We start from the raw sequence: 16690 nt of genomic DNA on the forward strand, positions 1-16690 counted from the left end.
GCGGCTGGGGTACGGACAAATCCAGACCAGTGCCTCCACTGCTCTTTCTTAAGAAGAACTTGGAACTCAAACAAGCACAAGGTTGAAATCCAAGTTGCAATTAATAAAAGTTGGAGTTGTTCTCCAATAGTATTAAAAAACATTTTCCAATAAGTGTGCCTGATTAACTGAGGGCATATAAATTGACCACAATGATTCTGCCAAAAAATCCATTAACTACCATATATGCCCCTTTGTATCTCATTATGAATGGAAAAGATTTATTGATTTTTAAGGGTTGATTTCCCTAAATTGAACAGAGGGTAGGTAATGTGTTATAATATATTCAAAAACTTTAATTTGGGTGATTAGATGAGTACTTAAGCCGTAACTTGAACTTAAGTTCAAGAATGCTTTGACATCCAGAGGCAGCATGTAGGGAGAGGTCAAGGGTACTTGCTTTTTGGCCCTTTTTTGCCCGGTTCCTGGGGTGTTTTGGTGGATAAGCTCCATCCATCCGAAGGTGGCTCCTCAGTAGAGAAGATGGTGGCGGCGACTCCGGTGGCTCTGATCGCAGTAAACATGCTAAGTGGGGTACTGGCAACGGAGTTTGATAAGCATTTTGAGAGGCGGTGGAGAGGGATGTCAGAAACCCTTCGAAATTCGATCGAGGAGGCGCTGGGCCCTGTCCGAGAAAATCTTCGGCGACACTAAAGGAGCATGGCGAGATGTCGAAGGGTCTGGAAGCAAATTGCCTCACTGGAGCCTGAGATCTCATTAGTGGCAGAGAAAAATAAGAGTCTGAAGGCGAAGGTGGGCAACCTTGAGAATCAGTTGAGGAGACAAAATCTCAGGGTCGGAGAATCGTCCGGGGGCGCCGATATTCCCACTCCCGCCATGTTCAGAATTCTCCCACCCGCCATAAAACGGCGTTCTTCAAATCCCGCCGCCCGCCTCGGAGAACGGCTGGCGCCGGCGGGATGCCATTGTTTTTTTAGGCTTAATTATTCTCTGGCCCGGATGGGCCGAAGTCCCGCCGACGTGGCCACGGGTCACGTCGGCGAAAATAAAAGTTGGTTTATAACGGCGTCAACCATTGATGATGGTTGACGCCGTTCAGTTACCTACATCAAGTGCCGGGGGGGGGGGGGGGTTGTGAAGAGAGAGTGAAATCACTTACATCGCGTGCCGGGGGTAGGGGGGGCTGTTGGGGGTGGGGGGGTGTGGTGGGGGTAGGGGGTAGGGGTAGGGGGTAGGGGGGGTGGGGGGGTGGGGGTAGGGGGTAGGGGGGTAGGGGGGGTGGGGTAGGGGGGTAGGGGTGGTAGGGATAGGGGGGCTAGGGGTAGGGGTGGGGGGGGTTGTTGGGGGTGGGGGGGGGGTTGCAAAGAGAGAGAGATAAATCACTTACCTCGAGTGCCGGTGGGTTGGGGGGGTGGGGGTGGGGGGTGGTGGGGGTAGGGGGATAGGGGTAGGGGGGTAGGGGGGTGGGGGGGTGGGGGTGTGGGGGTAGGGATAGGGGTAGGGGGTAGGGGTGGGGGGGTAGGGGTGGTTGGGGTAGGGGGGCTAGGGGTAGGGGTAGGGGGGTTGTTGGGGGTGGGGGGGTGTTGGAAAGAGAGAGAGATAAATCACTTACCTCGAGTGCCGGTGGGTTGGGGGGGGGGGTTTGTGAAGAGAGAGTGAAATCACTTACATCGCGTGCCGGGGGTAGGGGGGGCTGTTGGGGGTGGGGGAGTGTGGTGGGGGTAGGGGTAGGGGTAGGGGGGTAGGGGGGTAGGGGGGTGGGGGTGTGGGGGTAGGGGGTAGGGGGGTAGGGGTAGGGGGGGTAGGGGTGGTAGGGATAGGGGGGCTAGGGGTAGGGGTGGGGGGGGTTGTTGGGGGTGGGGGGGGTTGCAAAGAGAGAGAGATAAATCACTTACCTCGAGTGCCGGTGGGTTGGGGGGGGGGTGGGGGTGGGGGGTGGTGGGGGTAGGGGGATAGGGGTAGTGGGGTAGGGGGGTAGGGGGGTGGGGGGGTGGGGGTGTGGGGGTAGGGGTAGGGGTAGGGGGGTAGGGTGGGGGGGTAGGGGTGGTAGGGGTAGGGGGGCTAGGGGTAGGTGTAGGGGGGTTGTTGGGGTGGGGGGGTGTTGGAAAGAGAGAGAGATAATCACTTACCTCGAGTGCCGGTGGGTTGGGGGGGGGGGGGGGGGGTTTGTGAAGAGAGAGAGTGAAATCACTACATCGCGTGCCGGGGGGTCGGGGTAGGGGTGGGTGGTCGGGGTAGGGGTGGGGGTGGGGGGTAGGGGTGGGGGGTCGGGGTAGGGGTGGGTGGTCGGGGTAGGGGTGGGGTGTGGGGGTAGGGGTGGGTGGTCGGGGTAGGGGTGGGGGGTGGGGGGTAGGGTGTGGGGGTAGGGGTAGGGGTGGGGGGTAGGGGTAGGGGTGGGGGGTAGGGGTGGGGGGTGGGGAACTCAAGGTTCTGCAAGATGGCATAATTAAGTTCAAACATTTGGAGTAATAAATAATGAGGATCACCAAGAGTGCAGCAATTTTTTTTCTCTCTCTCAGATAGGCACGTAGCACAATATACTCGCCATTTAAAAAAAAATAAGGCATTCACATCTATTCCAGCCGTGTTGGTTGCGGACTCTGCCACCCCTACCCCCCTACCCCCTACCCCCCAACACCCCCCCGACCCCCCACCCCTCCAACCCCTACCCCCCCCCCCCCCCCCACCCCTACCCCCCCTACCCCCCCCCCAACGCCGGGCGGCGTGATGATGTTGCCCGACGTCAACCGACGCGCCACTTCCGCAGCGGGTGAAACTGACGTGTACAGCGTCACTCCGCTGCTGGCCCTTTCGGGACGGGAGATTTCGGGCTGATAAGCGGGCCCCGACGCCTGAGTCACCAGCGCCGTTTTTGCCCGCCGGTCCAGGGCGTCACGATGGACTTCGGTGAATTTCACCCAAGGTGTGGAGGGCACAAATCCTACTGCCTATTTCTCACAGATGTTTGGTGTTTGTGTACACCCTAAGGATAGTAAGAAGTCTTACAACACCAGGTTAAAGTCCAACAGGTTTGATTCAGACACGAGCTTTCGGAGAGCAGCTCCTGAGGAAGGAGTAGTGCTCCGAAAGCTCGTGTTTGAATCAAACCTGTTGGACTTTAACCTGGTGTTGTAAGACTTCTTACTGTGCTCACCCCAGTCCAACGCCGGCATCTCCACATCATGGCACCCTAAGGATAGGGAGCCAATTCGGGCAGCACTTTAAGCTTGGATACATATTGAGGATGGCCTCTATTTGTGCTTATCGCTTATTTGATCCATCCGCTTTTTGTGATGTTGGCTTTGTGATAAAATCTATTGTAAATGGAAAATCTTTATGAAAAATATTTCAGACAAAGTTCAAAAAAGTTTCTGGTTCACTTCTTGAATGTATAACTAAAGGTAGAATTGCTCAAATTATTGGATTGCGTGAAAAGAAAATCTCAAGTGCATTTTGTAGTGGAGCATGCGATCTCAGACAAACAACCAGCCTTTTAGCAATCTGCAGGAAACCAAAACACAGGAAGTAACTAGAGGCTTCCCTGTTTAATTCAAATGTGGTTGATTCAACATGCTTTGCGAGACGCAGGTGCAGTACAAATAGTTAGGGTTTTAACAGAAATCTTTCACTTCTTAGAAAATGTTCACATATTGTACTAAAACACTGAAATTAGTTTTAAGGAAAGTTTTGATGTTCTAATATTTGTCAAGAAACAAAGGGGATAACATTTCAATTACCTTTGAAATCGGGTGCAAGAATCACAATGTGTGACTAACCCATGCCCATTCAAAAGGAACTTCATGCAGTCTGCTAATTATAATGATAGGGGTGTACAGCCCAGCAGCGGATGGGCTGATCCATGACTACGTGTCTTAACCCGGGGCCCAGGTTTGTGTGAGACTAGCACCAATTAAAACTAGCTTGTACAGTACTATATAAAGTCAGCTTGCACTTCTTAAAGGGCATGTGGCTGTGGGAGGGATGAAAGAAGAGATAATGCACAGGAAGAACCTTTAAGAATGGCACAAAGGTCAGAGACTATCTTCAAGCTTCTCCGATTAGCACTGGAGGCCTTAGTGAGGAACATGCTCAGGAGAAGAGAGGACCTGTTACCTCACGGGACCAGAAAGCCTTCCAGACAGACACTGAGAAGGCATTGACTGCTGGTAGCCCTCACGGTCAGTGCCAGCAGTCTAACCACAAGGATCTAGGTAAGAAGTCTGACAACACCAGGTTAAAGTCCAACAGGTTAGTTTTGAATCACTAGCTTTCGGAGCACTGCTCCTTCCTCAGGTGAATCCTGAGGAAGGAGCTGTGCTCAGTACGCTAGTGAGCCGAAACAAACTGTTGGACTTTAACCTGGTGTTGTCAGACTTCTTACTGTGCTCACCCCGGTCCAACACCAGCATCTCCACATTACAAAGATCTAGATGCAGAGCTGAAAGAACCTCAATGCTTTAATAATAATCTTTATTCGTGTCACAAGTAGTCATACATTAACACTGTAAGAAGTTACTGTGAAAATTCCCTAGTCTCCACATTCCGGCGCCTGTTCGGATACACAGAGGGAGAATTCAGAATGTCCAATTCACCTAAAAGCACGTCTTTCGAGACTTGTGGGAGGAAATCGGAGCACACGGAGGAAACCCACGCAGACACTGGGAGAACGTGCAGACTGCACACAGACAGTGACCCAAGGTGGGAATCGAACTTGGGTCCCTGGCCCTGCAAAGCAACAATGCTAACCACTGTGCTTCCGTGCCGATTTCAGTCAATGTACCTTCAGATTCTGCACCACTAGTCTCACAAATCACCATACACCATTCAGCCACCTACCTACATCTCTGTTAACCATCACTCATACTTTACATTTATAACCTCACCTCACCCACACACACTTAGCACGATTCTGTGCTGGGCACTCACACATCACAGCTTGCACTCTGCCAGATAAACCATCCAAGCATATAGAATCCCACTCACTGACACCATGCCCTCTCTCAAGTCGGACATGGTAACTTGGGGCAGCAGCGCCAAGCTGGCAGGGCCAAGTGTGGCTGCATATCCTCATTTGCAAGGAGGCACCGCTGGCAGTCACTGTTAAGGCCACAACTAAGGCCTTGCCTCTCGGCAGGGCTGAAACCATTGGAAATGGTTTCTTTTTGCATCCCAACTTCACCCTCTTTCCGCAATTTATTATGATTTACAAGCTGTAGAAGCTGTGACTATGCACTTTTTTCTTCTTTCACATTCCTTCACCTCAACACTACCCTTTTACCCTAGTGCTTTCAGTTACCCAAGAATTGTAAAGAAGTGGTGTGGGAGGCTCAAGTACGAGAGGAACACGAGGCTGATGAATAAGAGTCACAGTCAGTGGATCAGATGCTTGCAGCCATCAGCTCAGAAATTGTGTGAACATAGAGTGTAGCTGGATCTTTACCTGTTGAGTCACCAGGCATGGAGGGCTGTGACCAGGAAGGAGGAAAGGATACGTAGGTTCCAGCTCTCCAGAGTGTGAGGTTGCGCACAGCTTTTGCTGCAGAGGACTCAGATGAAGACTTTGATTGAGTGACCTGCAGAAAAAGGCTGATGGACACGCACGTAGAAATGCTTGGCACATTGGGAGATGTGCCAGAAAGCCTGTTGTCACTTTCAAGTGGTCTGAAAGAGCACAACTCCAATTTGACACATAGATCGCTGCAGAGATTCAAGTCCAACTATTTGAGCACGGAGGTGGTGGCCAACCCCACGAGAGTAACTGTGGATCCAACCATGATCCAACCATGATGCAACACCATATGGCCAACATCTCAGCTTCATGCACAACAAGCATAAGTCACTCAATGTCTGAATGCTGCAGTGGAAGTTTAGACTGAGGTCATGAAATCTAAGCTTGACACCATGTAGATTCACACTGCTGCCAACAAATACCAGTGCTCAAAGGGGCTTTCAGTGTCTCACAGCAGTCCAGCATTCTGTCTGCAAGCAAATTGCTAGGATTGCTAAAGGCAGGAGGGGCTGGCAGTGACTCATCGAGTGTGAACCTGCTGTCCTCTCATAGAATGACAGCATTTGTCCTGGCACCATTTCCATTCTGCCAGTTTCCTTGCTCTTGTCTGGCAGCAAGTCTTGTCTCCCAGTCCAGACTACTGCCACCAATGCCAAGGTGGTGCAGTCCGAAGATAGACCATCCACCCCCAGACCTGCTCAAGGGCATCATACAAGTTTATCCGCAGTCTCGTCTCCCTCACTGAAAATCATCAGCCTTCCACAGTCATGCTACAGTGCCTGTGGTGGAGCAATAGGCCAGGCAGAGGCACCCATAAGACAGACACCAAAGACATGCAGAAGGGTGATTAGTTGAGTTTTGTAAGGGACGTAGGATGTTCAACTGGATGAAGTTTGTACATTTATGCCACCTCCTCGACCTTACAATTTGACATGTCCTCTCTCTTCCCATCATGTCAATCGCAGGTAAACCCATCTCTGATCACTTCCGTGTATCCTTCTACACTCATTTCCCCCTTTCACTTCCCAACCTTACTTTCTTCTGTACTGCCCTGGAAATAATTTTCCATCAGATCACTTGCGATGGTATCTCCATGTTGAAGTTCTCTCTCTCACTTACCGCCCACTCTCCTTATTTGTTGTTACAACCTGGCTCCATGCCAATTAAGGGGGCATCCTGATAAAAACAAAATGGATAGAACAGTAGCACTGTTGCTTCACTGCGCCAGGGACCCGGGTTCGATTCCCGGCTTGGGTCACTGCTTGTATGGAGGAAGCAGTCTGAGTCCATCAGTAATATTAAAATTTGGGAATCTTCCCCTCGACCTGAATAGTCCAGGGAGGTCAGCAGCAGGACTGGTGGGGGTGATGCTATCATGCTGGTTAGGTGGGTGGGTGGGGGAGGAGGGGAGGTGATGCTGGTTTGTTCCATCAAGCTGAACATAGCAGTGGTTGTGATCCAAGGACATGGATGATTTTTACACTGCAAGCTTTTTCATTTGCGCAAAGTAATGCCAATACATTTTAAACAAAATCACACCAGGAAAATCTAACGACCGTGAAATCATTTATAAATTAATTTTGAAACTTATTCCTCTCACTGCTTTCAAAATTTTGAGATGATAAGGTCCCAATGTGTTCAAATATATACCTAATTGGCAGGTTTTGCTGAATAAACATTTTTATTGCGTTCTCAATGACAGGCATTCCCAATTTATTGTGTCATTATACATATAGGTATACATTACGGCAAAGTATTTCAAACTTTTTTGCCCTGGACTCATTTTTACCAACCGACCATCGCTCGAAGCCCACGTAGGTCGACCTTCGCGACACACGCTGGCTGACCTTCGCGACCCACGCTGGCCGACCTTCGCGACCCATACCGGCTGAGCTTCGCGACCCACGTTGCCTGACCTTTGTGACCCAAGCTAGTTGACCTTTGCGACCCACACCGGCTGACATTCGCAGCCCAGGCCAGCCGACCTTTGTGACCCACGCTGGCTGACCTTCGCGACCCATACCAGCCGAGGTTCGTGACCCACGCTGTCCGACCTTCGCGTCCCATGCTGCTCAAACTTTGCGACCTACACCGCCCAAACCTCATGGCCCACCATTTTCATTTACCTTTAATATGACAGGTGAGCCTGTTTGATCCTCATGATCTCACTTGCTTTGTCATTCAATAATACATTTCTGCTAAGGACTTCAGCTGATGATTTAAGTTTCCACTGCATCCGTTGAAAAACAGTCAAGAGGTTTGTCCTCGAACTCGCCATGTTTAGTCTTCAAATCCCTTTGAGGTTTTGCAAAGAACAAAGAACAAAGAAAAGTACAGCACAGGAACAGGCCCTTCAGCCCACCAAGCTGTGCCGACCATGCTGCCCATCTAAACTAAAATCTATTACACTTCCTGGGTCCGTATCCCTCTATTCCCATCCTATTCATGTATTTGTCAAGATGTCCCTTGAACGTCACTATCGTCCCTGCTTCCACCACCTCCTCCGGCAGCGAGTTCCAGGCACCCACTACCCTCTGTGTAAAAAGCTTGCCTCGTACATCTCCTCTAAACCTTGCCCCTTGCACCTTAAACATATGCCCCTTATTAATTGACCCCTCTACCTATCCACTCTGTCTATGCGCCTCATAATTTTGTAGACCTCTATCAGGTCGCCCCTCAACCTCCTTCGTTTCAGTGAGAACAAACCAAGTTTATTCAACCTCTCTTCATAGCTAATCTTTTTTTTTCTCCGTAAATTTAGAGTACCCAATTCTTTTTTTCCAATTAAGGGGCAAATTAGCGTCGCCAATTCACCTACCCTGCACATCTTTTAGGGTTGTGGGGGTGAGACCCACGCAGACATGGGGACAGTGACCCAGGGGTGGGATCGAACCTGGGTCCTCAACACCATGAGGCAGCAGTGCTAACCACTGCGTCACCAAGCTACCCAAGTGTTTTAACCTTTCATTTATTCATACTTCCCTGCATATAACACATTTGGACTTTGGATCCTGATTTGCGTTGGCACAATTAATAAACCAATCCCTCAAGAAATCACTTTTATACTGCTTTCTTCTTGATTTCAGCTTCTTCTTCATGGGTTGTTCACCAGAGGCCCCGTAGCTCACTGATGGCAGCTCCAAAATGATGGAATCTGACTTGCGCCCAGAGCACATGATGTCAGTGTGCGAGGAGTGTGACATGCTCTTTGCCGCCGCTTCTGGAGAGAAAACTCCATTGATTTTTTAAAAGAATCTGCTCCTGGGTCAGCGCGCTGACGTCAGGCGGAGGCAGTCTGCCTCAGTGGGCTTTGGGTCTGCGCACTGCTGAGGGGGCATGCGGGTGTGGGACGGCTAGCTGTCTGTTCCCTCGATCGGGATTGCTGTGACCCAGCGACCCTTCCGACATCAGCCCGCGACCCCCCCCGGCAAGTTGCGACCCTTGGTTTGAAAATGACTGCATGATGGCACAGTAGTGGCACTGTGGCACAGTGGTTATCATTGCTACCTCACAGTGCCATGGACCCAGGTTCAATTCCAGCCTTGGGTGACTGTGTGGAGTTTGCACTTTCTCCCCGTGTCTGCCTGGGTTTCCTCTGGGTGCTCCAGTTTCCTCCCACTGTGCAAAAATGTGCAGGTTAGGTGGATTGGCCATGCTAAAATTACCTCTCAGTGTCCAAACATGTGGTGGGGGAGTGGGCCTAGGTGGGGTGCTCTTTCAGAGGATCAGTGCAGGCTCGATGGGCTGAGTGGCCTCCCTCAGCACTGTAGGGATTCAATGGTTACTGTATATTTATCCGAAGGGTACAATCCAAAATATCGTTTTGAGCTCATTGTACAATTAGTTGTATAACTGTAGATATTTTCTGGGTTCACATTGTTGTGCATTGCTCATGAACCTGACCCTAACCATAACCCTCAGCATCCTGATTCTGTGGTAGCTGTGGGAGTAACCTTTCACCCCAGAGAGACATAATGAGGATTTTCTTTGCTGGTGCTTCATCTTTAAAGTGTACCGGGGAGTGCCCTCCAAGTTTAGCACTTCTCCCAAGGCCATCAAGAGAAACAGAATAAATAAGAAATAAACTCATGTAGATTTGGGTTTTTGTGTCAGTCGCAGAGGAATGTGGAACAGGAATAGGCCACTCAGCTCGCTGAGTATGTTGTCTGGTTCAAAAAGACCTCAACTGTTTTGTACCACATCTCCATTTACCCTTGGATATCTCTCAATACCCTTATTGAATAATCGACATCAGTTCAATCTTGAAAATTTTAAGTGACCTAGTATTCACGGCATTTTGGTGAAATTAACTCTATCTTTTCACTGGCATTTGTGTGAAAAAGTGCTTGCTTTTGCTATAAAATGGTTTAGCTCGAATTTTAAGATGTTGCCCTCCTGTCCAGATCTCCCACCAGAGAAAATAGTTTCTCTGGCCAGAATCTTCCCAAAAACACACAGAACGTTGGCTCAGGTGAGAGAGCCAGTGTGAAGCTCGCGGGCTGCAGAGCTGATTTTCCTCGCCTTACTGATCAGCACTCTGTGCAATGTCAGAGGGGAAGTGAGAATCATACAGCGAGCTGGAGGGGTGGGGCCTAAGAAAGCCAGCAACACCAGGAATCCCAAGATTGGGGCACCCTTTTTAAAGGCTGCCCCAGTCTCTGATTTAAATAAAAGGCAGCCACTCCCCCACAGTTACCGAAACTGCCTTACGGACACAGGGAAGACCCTGCCCCCCCCCCCCCCCAATATGTTCCTGCCGACATAGGGTTGATTCAATGAGAAATCTCATTGACAATGGCGGGACAAGAAGTTCCCAACACCAGCAAATTGCGGGCTGCCTCACGCCACCAAGAAACACACCGCGGAGAAGCCAGAGAATCTCACATAAGGGCCTAAAGCTTTAAATTATAAGGATCGGTTGCTGAAAGTTGGTTTGTATCCTCTGAAGACATGTGAGGGGATGATTTAATAAACATAGACCAAAATTTCCCCCTGTGGGGCAAAATAGAATTAGAAGTAATGCATATAGGTTGAGAGGCGGTAGATTTAGAACTGAGATGAGGAGGAACTACTTCTCGCAGAGGGTGGTGAATCTGTGAAACTTGCTGCCCCATAGTGCAGTAGAATCTGAGTCATTAAATGGTTTCAAGAAGGAGATATATATATTTCTGATAAAAGTGAGTGAAAGGGATATGAACAACAGGTGGGAGGTGGATTTGAGACGAGGAACAAATCAGCCATGGTCTGATCGAATGGCAGAGCAGAAATCTAAAACAAGTTAGCTCTGGTGCAGTTTGATTACGAAGTTGATGTTCGGCCATGAGCCCACATCTGCTGAGTTTTGAACATCGGAGTAGAGCAGGTAGCAAGTTCACTGCTGTTCTGAAAAAGCTTGGCTTATTATTTTTCCAGATCCTCCATCGATTTTAGTGGGACTGGAGTTGACATCATTAGTGGCCTTCAGTTGGATTTCTGTCTCTGATTCTGGGCGCCTTTGGGGAATGTTGAGCCAATGGTGATAGCCTGAACCCAATAAGATAGGCAGATTTAGGCCATGCCAAGTGCAGCTTACTTTAGAAACTCTGGCTGACAAACAATAGGCAAAAAGGGAAGCAGGAATGGATGAGAAAAAAAATAGTCTTTTAATTATATTAAATATAAGCTGACAGTAGCATAGCATACTGGGCTAAATCGCTGGCTTTGAAAGCAGACCAAGGCAGGCCAGCAGCACGGTTCAATTCCCGTAGCAGCCTCCCCGAACAGGCGCCAGAATGTGGCGACTAAGGGCTTTTCACAGTAACTTCATTTGAAGCCTACTCGTGACAATAAGCGATTTTCATTTTCATTTCATTTCAATAACCACTTATGACATTTTCTGTGCCTACTTTTGCTTCTTAATTACCTGAAAATTATTCTCGCTGGTCCTCTGGTATGGGGTGATACTGTGATAAGATGTCAAAAGGTATCTACTGGAAATCCTACTTGTGTTACGCTAGACACTTACTCATAATATGCATCCTTCTGTTTTTCTTAGATACCAGAAGGCCATAAGCAAGTACGAAGTGCTGATCGAAAACAAGAAAACCTCAAGCGACCATGCGTGATGTTGCTTACAACCTGCCATTTTTTTATGGCAGTATATCTCGTTCTGAAGCTGATGAATACCTGAAGCTGGGAGGATTGTCAAACGGCCTCTTCCTGCTGCGCCTATGTCTGCGTAACCTCGGGGGTTACGTTCTATCAGTTGTCCTTGATCTCAAGCCCTATCATTATCCAATTGAACGTCAGCTAAATGGAACTTTTGCCATAGCCGGTGGCAAGTCTCACTGTGGACCCGAAGAGCTGTGTGCATATTACTCTAGAGATGCAGATGGACTTTGCTGCGTACTTCTGAAACCCTGCCTTCGACCTGCTGGCATCGAACCCAAGCCTGGAGTGTTTGACAGTATTCGGGAACACATGTTACGAGAGTATGCTCGCCAGACATGGAGCCTTGAGGTAATTATTGAAGTAAAGTAATTATGGATCACTGCAAAGAGTAATTAAGTCAATCCAGCCTCAATTAGATTTGAACTGTTCTTAATTTCAGGCTATGGTTCAGATTAACACTGAGCCGTGCTAATAAATACTCTGAAACTGAGCACCAAAGAAAATAAAATGAGTACGCGAAAATTCACAAATTAATCAAAATGATCACCAGTTTCTGGAAGTGGACTTCAGCTGGGATTGAGAATGAAATATTCGATAAAACATTCAGAGCATTTCTGAATTTAAAAAAATAGGAATTAAAACAATTATTGGTAACCCAGTTTTCATCCCCCATTTTACCAGTGTATGAATGCAACAAGGAAGGTGGTGGGACTAGCATTGAATTCACACAACTGCATGGCGGGATTACAATATCCCAGGACGGATTCCCGCCAGGAGGAATTGACATGAGGGTCAGTTGGCAAATGGGAGCTGGAGTTTCCAGCAGTCAGACTCATAAGGGACAGGGTGAGGGTCTGCAGTTCATTGTAGTTTAAGAGGGGAGCGGTAGGGGGGCGGGGGGGGAGTCCAATATTTGCTAACGGTGTCTCAAGATTTGTCTACTGCTCCAGGTTAAGAAGTAAACCGTAGAAAATGCAATTTTAAAAATCTTCCCATCCTTACTTCTGTTTCCCCTCCGACAGGGTGCAGGTTACCCTGGTAAGACCAACATGGCTGCATGAGTTTTGCATTTCAGTAGGTTTCTTGTCTCCAAGGGCCTCGTACACTGGCCAAAATTCTCCTTCAAAAATGGTGAATAGCATGCAGTTCAAATGGATCGGGTGATATTATAATACTCCAATCTAAATCCCTGTATTCCCTGTTCCTCCCCGATGGTGGTTGTTAAAATCAGGCCTTTAGTGATTTTTACACCCCTAAAATTTATTAGCCACACTTTATAAACATTCATCGGTGGTTGGTTTATTTTGCCATCGTTATCCATTTGCTCAGCCTGTGCAAAGAACAATGTGAAATACCACAAATTCCTTTTTTCACAGTATAATGTTTAATTTGTAAGCTGAGATGCGCAGTGTTGCATCGTGTTTAACTTTTTGCATGATTGCAACAACTGCAAACGTGTGCAGCATCTGTCAAGTATTGTGTGCTTAATGCACAACCTTTTACTTCAAGTGAAAATGGAAGACACTTCATGGTGGGCTGAGGTGAGAGTATTGTCCTTTCAACCCCTCATCGCAGGGTTGGCCTCGCAGCTGTCACACACTCAGTTTCATCCTAGTGAAACTGGATGGCCTTCAGGATTCAGCTATTTATTTTAGTTATTGAATGATTGCCAGCCAGAATCAGTGTGTATTTTAAATGGGGGGAAGGGGGAGGAGGGTGAAGAGGGAAGCAGCACTCTGCTGTGAAGATAAAAGGAAAGGAAACCTCGTGAGGGTTACAACATCCCTCCGCCCCTCCCCCAAGTCTGACTGTTCCCCCTCAATGTCCTGCTATGGGATCTTCTTCGCTGCTTCACATCTTTCCGTGTGTCTGCCGCGCGGTGGTGTCAGGCCTGGGGGTGTAACTGTTGGAAATCGCCTCTTCCAGACAGAGTGTCAAAAGGGCCACTGCTGGGAGCTCCTTTTTGACTGCGACATCCCCTGGGAGTTCTGTCACCTCTGAGCCCATATCAGAGACCAAGTCTAATCGTCCTGTGGTTTGGAGGTTGATCCCTGGTGGGCTGTAGAATGGCATGAAGGATGATGAGGGTACCGATTCACCTGGTGCGTTTCCTCTAAGGGGGACTCCCTGAGCCTGAGGTGGTCCACATGTTTTCGGATGGTATTTTCCCTGATCCTGACCTTGTATGAGACTGGTCCCGTTTTCGCCACCACAACCCCTGGGATCCATTGAGAGCTGTCCCCAAAATTATGGACACATACGACATCTGGCCTAAAAGCTGTCTTGCATCCAGTGCTCGTGATGTTTTTTTATATGTCTTGTTTTGCCTCCACTTTCCCGTTGAGATTTGGAAACGTTAAGCTCAGTGAGTCCTGAGGTGTCAGCCCATGAGTAGTTCCATGAGCGCCACCCCAGTTGTTGTGTGCAGTATTTTCCCACTCAGCAAAACCGTTCGAGGACAGATGGTATGGGGCTATATGGATGTGTTTTACCCCATTGGTACCCATGAATGCCTGGAACACCTCATCGATAAATGGGGACCTCTGGTATTCCGTGGGTACTGAATGACTGGTGCAGTTTTTCCACTATGACTCTTGAGGTAGTGGAGGCCATCCAGTGCACGTCCAACCATTTCAAATGGGCATCTATGAGGATGAGGAACCCCATGAGCGATCCAGCAAAATCAGCATGTACCGCACCAGGCCATTCTGGCCATACCCAGGGGTGGGGCGAGGCCAGCAGCGGGGGTTTTTGGTTCTCTTGGAAAGCCAATCACTGTTTGACCATGTGCTCGATGTCCCCATGTCACTGGGCATAGCTCCTCGCAAGCATTTTCATTTTTGAGATGCCAGGATGTCCGTTATGTAGTCCCTGCAATGTCATACGTTGGCCTGATAATGGAACGGCCACTTGTGTTCCCCATGGAATTATACAATCTTCCACGCTGAGCTCCTGTCTCTTCACAAGGGAGGGCTGTAAGTCTCCCATGTGGGCTCCCTGTAACCTGCCGCTCAGGACGATGTGGCATAATTTCACCAGTGCAGGGTCATTTTGTGTCCATGTGTGGATTTGTTGGGCTGTCATGAGTAGGATATCCATAAAGTTTAAGATCATCACAACTTTGTCTGTTAATGGTGGCGGGGAGCTTGCGACTGCGGTCGCCGACTTAGGGCATCTGCATTCTCTATCTGTGCTCCTCAACAATGCTCGAATGTATACTCATAGGCTGCTAATAGCAGCGGCCAGTGTTGGATCTGGGCCAAGACTGTTGGGGCAGTTGCCTTATCCTCCCTGAAGATGCCCAATGCGGGTTTATGGTCCGTGATAATGGTGAAATGGCGTCCATAGATGTATTCATTGAACGTCTTCACTACATATATAACAGCCAATCCCTCTTTCTTGATGTGGGAGTATCATCTCTCTGTTCCAGCGAGACTCCTTGATGTATACACTGTTGGTCATTCAGTGCCATCGATCCACCAACGGACTGATACTGCTCCAATTCCATAAGACGAGGCTTTGCAGATGAGGATGAACGGTCTTGAGGGTTCATAGAGTGCGAGTATTTAGACAACAGCAATTGCCTTTTTTCTCTGGTGAATGCTTCCTCCTATGGTGTATGCCAAGACTACTTTTGGTCCTTCTTTCACAGTGTGTGTAAGGGTACTAGCAGGGTAACTCGAATTGGTAAGAATTTCCCGTAGTAACTTACAAGTCCCAGAAATGTCTTTAGTTCTGTTGTGTTTTCTGGCGTTGGGGCTACTTTTATGGCCTGTTCTTTTCCTTCTACCGGGTGCAGGCCATCCTTATCAATGTGATATCCGAGGTATGTGACTTCCTTTGCCTGAAACACACACTTGCCTCTCTTTCGGCGGGCGCCTGCATTGGAGAATCTTGTCTGTCCTGCCAAACTCTTCCAGGACAGAGCCACACTGAAGCTTCTCTCCTGAAAGTAAATTTCACCCCATTGACTGTGAGCAGCCTCTAGCTTCACAGCTGAAGTATATTTGAAATGAAATGAAAATTGCTTATTGTCACGAGTAGGCTTCAATGAAGTTACTGTGAAAAGCCCCTAGTCGCCACATTCCGGCGCCTGTCCAGGGAGGCTGGTACGGGAATCGAACCGTGCTGCTGGCCTGCTTGGTCTGCTTTAAAAGCCAGCGATTTAGCCTTGTGAGCTAAACCAGCCCCTTTCAAATGAGCAATTAGCCTTGTTAGTTGTGGGAGCACTTCACACTCATCGACTCTCATGTGCCATCTCGAAGGCAAAGAGGGTCATTAGTGCATGACATGTCCTGCAACCTTTGATGCCTCAACAGTGTACTCTAGGAGTGTTAGAACCATAGAGACAGCTGCCAACAATTAAACACTAAAGAGCAGGGTTTCACCTGCTCAGTGTGTATATGAGCAGAGGGCAGCTAACCTCCATAATGTTCCTGGCAGAGGTCTGGGGTCTAGGGGCTCCTAATGTGGTGTGGCGAGCGTGTACAGCAAAGTTTGCCAACACAATTGACTCGCTGGATGGCACTCTGAGAGAAGGCAGGGCAGTCATGGTAAGGGTGGGGTAGGCTTGGGGGATTTGAGGGCCCCAGGATGGAAGCCCTAACTGATTGTTGGTCTCTATCCTTATCCAATCCCTTCCAGATAAAAATATGTTTGCTGGTATGGATCCCGTGGAAGCTCCCATCGCTGTGCTTATGGCAGCCAAGGCGGGCAGACACAGTAGAAGGCAGCAGCGACAACACAGCCTAGTGGCGGCACCCTGTGTGTCGGTGAACCACTGCACACCCTGAAGACCTGGCCGCCCATCAGGGGAGGCCAGCAAGGGCCCAAGGTGTACAGGAGTCGTTGGTCAATCCATGAGCTTACGGAGCACCATATGCCGCAGAAGACTCCATCTCAGCAGAGAGACAGTGCAGCACCTGTGCCACGTCCTCGCTGAAATGGCACCCCGTGGAAGTGGAGGACACCCGCTCCCGGTGGCCGTGAAGGTCACCACAGCCCTCAACTTCTATGCCACAGGGTCATTCG

General features: G+C 49.0%; 1 protein-coding gene across 2 annotated transcripts in view; it reads left to right on the forward strand.

The window, feature by feature from the left end:
- Positions 1 to 16690, forward strand: part of LOC119953658 (tyrosine-protein kinase ZAP-70) — a 131829-nt gene that overhangs the window by 29122 nt on the left and 86017 nt on the right. Inside the window, exon 2 of one of the 2 annotated variants that reach the window (XM_038778142.1) lies at positions 11544 to 12007. In XM_038778142.1, the coding sequence (XP_038634070.1) occupies positions 11606 to 12007 (402 nt within the window). In that variant the 5' untranslated portion in view covers positions 11544 to 11605. Of the gene's footprint in view, positions 1 to 11543; positions 12008 to 16690 lie in introns of those variants that run through there. The other variant, XM_038778143.1, reaches the window with a different exon arrangement.

The sequence above is a fragment of the Scyliorhinus canicula genome, chromosome 18 (genome assembly GCF_902713615.1).
Source record: "Scyliorhinus canicula chromosome 18, sScyCan1.1, whole genome shotgun sequence".
NCBI lineage: Eukaryota > Metazoa > Chordata > Chondrichthyes > Carcharhiniformes > Scyliorhinidae > Scyliorhinus > Scyliorhinus canicula.